Source organism: Homalodisca vitripennis, chromosome 1 (assembly GCF_021130785.1).
Source record: "Homalodisca vitripennis isolate AUS2020 chromosome 1, UT_GWSS_2.1, whole genome shotgun sequence".
NCBI classification, from domain to species: Eukaryota; Metazoa; Arthropoda; class Insecta; order Hemiptera; family Cicadellidae; genus Homalodisca; species Homalodisca vitripennis.
This window is the reverse complement of record NC_060207.1, coordinates 34,653,802-34,659,801: the sequence shown is the minus strand read 5'-3', so window position 1 is coordinate 34,659,801 and position 6,000 is coordinate 34,653,802. Positions and strand designations below refer to the sequence as shown.

Genomic DNA, 6,000 nt, shown 5'->3' with positions numbered 1-6,000 from the left:
CTGGGATGCCAAATAACATGGACTTTTGACCAAAAAGTTGATTAAGGATAGAAATAATGAAGAGACAACATAACAAAATGAATTACTTCCTCAATCAATTCCTGTTGGACCATGGCTATTTTAAATCGTATTTGCACAGGATGGAGAAACAAGAGATTATAATTTTGGCATCTGCTTAAAGATGACAACAATATAGACAGTTAGATTAGAAAAAAGAGGAGATATAAGTCCATACCGAATATGGGACTTAAATAGTGAGTGGTATGCTACTTTTGCTTTTTGAAGGTTACAGGAATTTTTTATTCTTTTGAGTGCATAGAGGCTGGTATTTAATTTTCCACAAAGGTTGTCAACATGTGATCCCCAAATCCCCAAGTGAGTTTGCTGTCTATTATAACTCTGAGATATTTTGCTTCACTTTCTAGTTCAATGTCTGATAGCCCTGGCAAGTCAGTGGTTCTGTTTCCGAAATTTACTTGTTGAGTTTTTTCTCATTAAGTACAAAAAAATTGTTTTGACAATACTGCTTAGCCATGTTGTATGTAACAAAGGATGAAATTTCTAATGTTTTTTTTCTGTTTGTCAGCAACTAGGAATGCAGTGTCATCCGCATACATAATTGCTTGCCCATATTCTTGAAGATATTTTGGCAGGTCGTTGGTCAGTAGGATGAAAAGGATTGGTCTTAATACTGAGCCTTGGGGTACACCTTTATTTATTGGTAGTAAAGGTGACCTTGCTATATGGGTAATGTGGTTTTTGGTGTATGTTAATTCAACTATTTGTGTTCTTCTTGCCAGATAGCTTGAAAACCAATTTACAGTTTTGCCTTTTATTCCCATGCTATTAATTTTGTTTAGCAGTAGAGAGTGGTCTAAAGTTTCAAATGCCTTACTGAAGTCTAGAATAAACCCAGTAACAGATGCTCCTTCCTCCATCTGATTTATAATGTAATCAACAAAGCTTGTCAGAGCTGTGATAGTTGACCTTCCCTTTACGAAATCATGTTGTTGACAAATGAGAATATTGTTATTAATAAAATGACTCATTAATTTGTCAAGCCTTTTCAATTACTTTGGATATTGTAGATAAGAGGAATATGTGTCTGTAGTTTTCTATTGAGGTTGCGAGTCTTTGTTTAAATTTTGGAATTATTTTGGATGATTTCAGGGCTTTTGGGAAAATACCTTCCTTAAAGGATAGGTTGGTGATGTGTGTTAACGGGGGTTTGATCTCCTCTTTGCAATGTTTAAGTAGTTTTGAGGAGATCTCGTCCAATCTTGAAGATAGTTTTGATTGTAAGCCAGTGATAATTTTTGAAATTTCAGGTCTTGTGGTTGGGTTTATTGTTGGGTTCAAGCAGATTTTGGAGTTCAAATGGTTCTGTTTCTAAGTTAGGTACTGTATAGTGACCCTGGGTGTTAACTGCAGCTGTACTGAAATAGTCATTTAGATGTTGTGCTACCAGGAGAGGATCTTTAATCAACCTCTTATCTATTACCAACTCTATGGGGGTTGAATGCTCTCTGTTTCAGCATCTCTTGTGGTTAGTTACATTCCAGACAGATTTTTGTTTGTTTCCCGAATTTTGTGTATAGTTTGATGTGGTTTTTTTCCTTAAATGCTTCAGTTTAAGGTCATAGTCCTTCTTTGCTTGAGCTGTAATCACCTTGTCAGCCAATTTCCCATTTTGAACCTCGTTTTCCAATGCTTGAAGGTAAATATTTTTAAGCCTGCATGCTTCTTGATTGATTGTATTTTTTAAGCTAAATCCTCTTTTTGGTCTAGATTTTATCAAGGGGCATGAAGAATTCGGGACCCAGTTAAGTATGTGATTAAAATTATCATATGATTCGTCAACAGCCAAATAGTTATAGAAAGTTTGCCATGATTCATCCTTTAGGACTTGTTTTAGATTGTTAAGGTTTGTCTGGGAGAAACATCTTCTTGTTGAGATTGGGAGTACTTTATTTTGAGTTTCCAAGTTTAAATGGCAGATCTGGGCAGTGTGATCAGATAGGCCAGTTTCTAAGATTTCTGTCTTGATGTCGTCATTGTGAATGTTAGTGCATATAAAGTCAATAGAAGTTGAAGTGCTGTGTGTCACTCTGGTTTGTGGGAGGCGTAGTCTTTGAATGTTATGACTAGCCAGCACGTTTATTAATTCCTTATTACCCATATTATCGGTTAAATCATCTACATTTATGTTCCCCATAACAACGGTAGGACATTTCCATGTTGGTATCATGTCCAATGTCGTGGATAGAGCATCAAGGGCTATGTTTATATTACTGTTTAGGGGTCACTCCTAAAAGGTAGGTTTGAGTTTTGCCAGAGTTAATGCGGATCATGGAGAGTTCACACTTTTTCAGTTGTGTTATCTATAACCTCTGTACTTTCAACTTATTTTTAAGGCTATCATTCACGTAAATGGCCACACCGCCTCTTTCATAACTTCTCTTGAGAAATCTCCTACAAGAGTGTATAGTTAATTCTGGTACTAGTCAGCTCTTCACTTCGAAGACCGTGTTCAGTCAATAAAACTAAGCTGGGTTTGTTTGTTTCTAGTAAATCATAAAGTCTATTTGTCTTTCTTTGGAGGTGGTTTATGTTTTAGTGCAATATTGTAAGCTGTATGCAGCTTTTTAGTACTTTAGGGAGTTTTTGAAAACCTTTGTTCTGTAATGTCTCATTTTGGTTGATTTCCCGGTTGACTGATCTGAAAAGTCTGCAGTAATTGGATTGTTTGAATAAAATCCGGCTGATTTTTATTAATACTCGTAGGTATCTCATCAGAGTTTTCTAAATAATTTTCTATTGTTCCTATGTGTCTCTCAAAGAATTCTTCATATGTTTCTTCATCTTCAAGCTTCACTTGACTCCATTGACCCCATTTAGTTTTTTTAGGTCAAGTGAAAGTAGTTTATTATATAGTTTATGTGGAGTATAAATGTCAGGTTGATGGACCTGCACTTCTACCAGAATTTTATTTTTGTGGTTGGAAGTTACATGATGTGTATTTTTTGTTTCAAAGTGTTGTTGGTTCCATGTATTTACTTTGCTTGTGAGCATAGTTATTTAGCAGTTGTGGGAGTTTGCCTGGATTTAGCAACTTGCAGTGAGATGCTGAAATGATTTTTTATAAAACTATTTCTTTTCCCGCTTCGAGACGTGGTAAGGTTTGGGTGTCTAGGTCTATCGACTGGACTAGGAGAGTCGTCTTGGGGCTTTTTTTCTCTCAATTGGCCTTTAAGTAACATGACTGTATGTTTCATACTATCCAGTCTCTTTTCTAACAGAATTAGCTCTTGCCACTTTAGTGAGGAGTCTAATGATGTCGTTGGTAGTAAAACTGGGGGAGGGGGAGACATAAGGTTTGTATTTCTACGTTTTCATGGCATTTTAGAATATGATCGTTGATTTCTGGAAAATTTGGGTTTATTTAAGTGGTTAAGGATTATGTTTTCCAATTCTGAGATTTTCTTTACTTATTCTTCGAATAGGACTGACTGTCTTATGTCATGCTCTTCATAAAGATTTTGTAGTTCTTGTCCATGTTTTATTTCCTTTTCAGCCTGAGCTAAAGTTTGTCAATTTTTGTATAAGGCTTCAATCTTGTGCACATACTTGTCTTCAATCTATGTTTGATTTTCAATTCATGCCTCCATTTCGGCAAGTTTAGCTTCTAAGGCTGGATTGCGGATATTTAACTCCTTTACCTTTTTTTCCAGTTTACAGTTTTCTGCTATGACAAGGTGACCGGCCTCAGCTGCCAATGTTAGGGAAGTCTCGGGATCCGTTTCCTCTTGATCTGTATTATTACTCAGTATTAGCTCCAGGTCCGAGATAGCCATAGTGCTGTTTTCCTTGTCTCTATTTTGGTGTCTTGTTGGGCTCTGTGTTTTCAAGGAGAGTATTTTTGCTTCCCCTAAGGCCACAAAATTTGTTTCTGGCAGAGGGTTGCTATGAGCAATATTGCAGGGTGCTGAGTCCTTACAAGTTTTACATGTCCAGGCATTTATTTCATCTATCGCTAGTTTTTCAGACTTTTATCAGTTATATTAATGTAACCACCATTGTACCACTGTTTACAGGTCACTGTATAGAGTATTCCAGAATATTTTACCCCTATGCTGCAGATGCCCCAAGGGTATTTAGAGGTTTCGGTGTTTATCTTGGAAAAAAGATTTCAGTTTTTTATTGAGTGTTTGGCTGAGTTCACTAGGTCAATTTTTATAAAACTAAGAAAGGTAAGCTTTATACAGATTTTAAGAAATATGAGAAGATTGAGTCAGTTGCCTTCAGTTTCAGCAGTATGTCATTACTATACACTGTTACACGTCTGGTTGCGTTCTAAGATCTGCAGGCACTGATAGATGTTAATCGTAGATAGGCTCAGTCCTATTGGTAAATAATAATAGTAGTCTGTGATTTAAGAGATTGGCAGTCTTCTCTGTTTGGATGATAAGATTGCTTGTCAGAGCAAATAGAATAATTAGGACTGAGTTTTGGACAGACTTTGACAGGCTGTCTCTGTTAAAAATTGAAAATTTGTGTGGAATTTTGTCAAAAATTGTATAAATGTGTTATATTTATAATAAAGGGATTATATAATTATGTCAAGTTTTGGTGGGATAATTAAGAACCATGTTAATATAATAAGTAGCACAGCAGCTGGATGTATTGCTGAGGGTCAGTGCAAGGTTGCAGTGGCACTGTAGGTTTGCTGTTTGGAGTGGAAGTCTCTGATGACAGACAACTGAGTGTGCAGTCAGCAACTCTCAGGTCAACAATCCCAGAAAAATACCATAGCATAGGATTTTTTTTACTTCAAGAGACTTACAGTAGTTAGTATAAGCTCATATCAGTAGGCGATCTTCATTCTTGTCACTTTTACCACTTAAAAACTGAACTTTTTAACTGAGGTCACTATTCTTGATGTTGTGGGCCAGCGGCCATTTTTGGATTTCTATCAGGAGTTATCACACAGAGGAATGGACAGACAATAATATAATTTCAATACGGCCCTATCCTGGCTCCTTATTAATGTTATCCTCCTCTAATTTCTCACCTGACTACTTCATTACATCCTATAGACCTCATGAGTCAATGAATCTGTAGGGTTAAGGATGTTAAAACAGTAAATATCTGAATGTTTGGTGAAAAGACACTTACCTGTTACCCCAGTCTATCTTTGCAGTAATTTTCAGCTTCAATTCCCGCATCTGATCTTGAGTTAATGTGCCAGTGAGAAGTTGTCTCCTCCAGTCGACTAGGTCCCGCATCACCTTGCGAACAGTCTGGAACTTGTATGTCTCTCGATCCTAATGGCAAACACATTTAAAAAGTAAATAAAGTAACAAGAACCAAACACTATTTCATATGTGTAAGCATAATTTTTTTAAAGAGGCAGTACTTCACACAGTTGACCAACAAATGTATTTTTAAATTAGGTACCTTTTAACATATCTGCTATTAGAGGGTACTCAAAATGAGTATGTGACACATCCCTAAATTAGATACTGCATCTGCAAAGTGTTGACATCATATAGTATAGCTAGAATATTGTCAACATAATATAAAATGTTCTCTACCAGAGGTTACTCAAGCAGAATGTATGAGTAAAATTACCACCATGTTAGATTTTTATTTTAAATAGAGAAGTGGCAAATTATTAATTAATTCTTGGGCATATATTTCACTTAACAGACAAGCATCCCTGATATTCTTACTTAATCAAGTAAAACAGACTAGCAACTCAAGTTTGTACCGATGCCCATTTGATCTCTTATGCCAGGTATATAATAATATTGTGGTACTATTTTATCAGTTTGAAGTTTTTCAGTATATAGATATCTCTGCACTCATGTGGGATGCTTGGTACTCAGTTTGTCTGTGAGTAACTTCCTTCTTCTAAGGGGCAGCCTATTGCCATGTACATAAGCCTCAAGGGCCTTTTGTGCATCTCGGAAGTATATCATGACGCCAACCAGTTCTTGG

General features: G+C 36.2%; 1 protein-coding gene across 1 annotated transcript in view; it reads right to left on the bottom strand.

The window, feature by feature from the left end:
• Positions 1-228: 228 nt before the first annotated feature.
• LOC124359624 (dedicator of cytokinesis protein 3-like) overlaps positions 229-6,000 on the bottom strand; it is a 65,579-nt gene continuing 59,807 nt past the window's right edge. Inside the window, exon 6 of the mRNA XM_046812529.1 lies at positions 229-5,324. Within this exon, the coding sequence (XP_046668485.1) occupies positions 5,172-5,324 (153 nt within the window). The 3' untranslated portion in view covers positions 229-5,171. The remainder of the gene's footprint in view (positions 5,325-6,000) is intronic.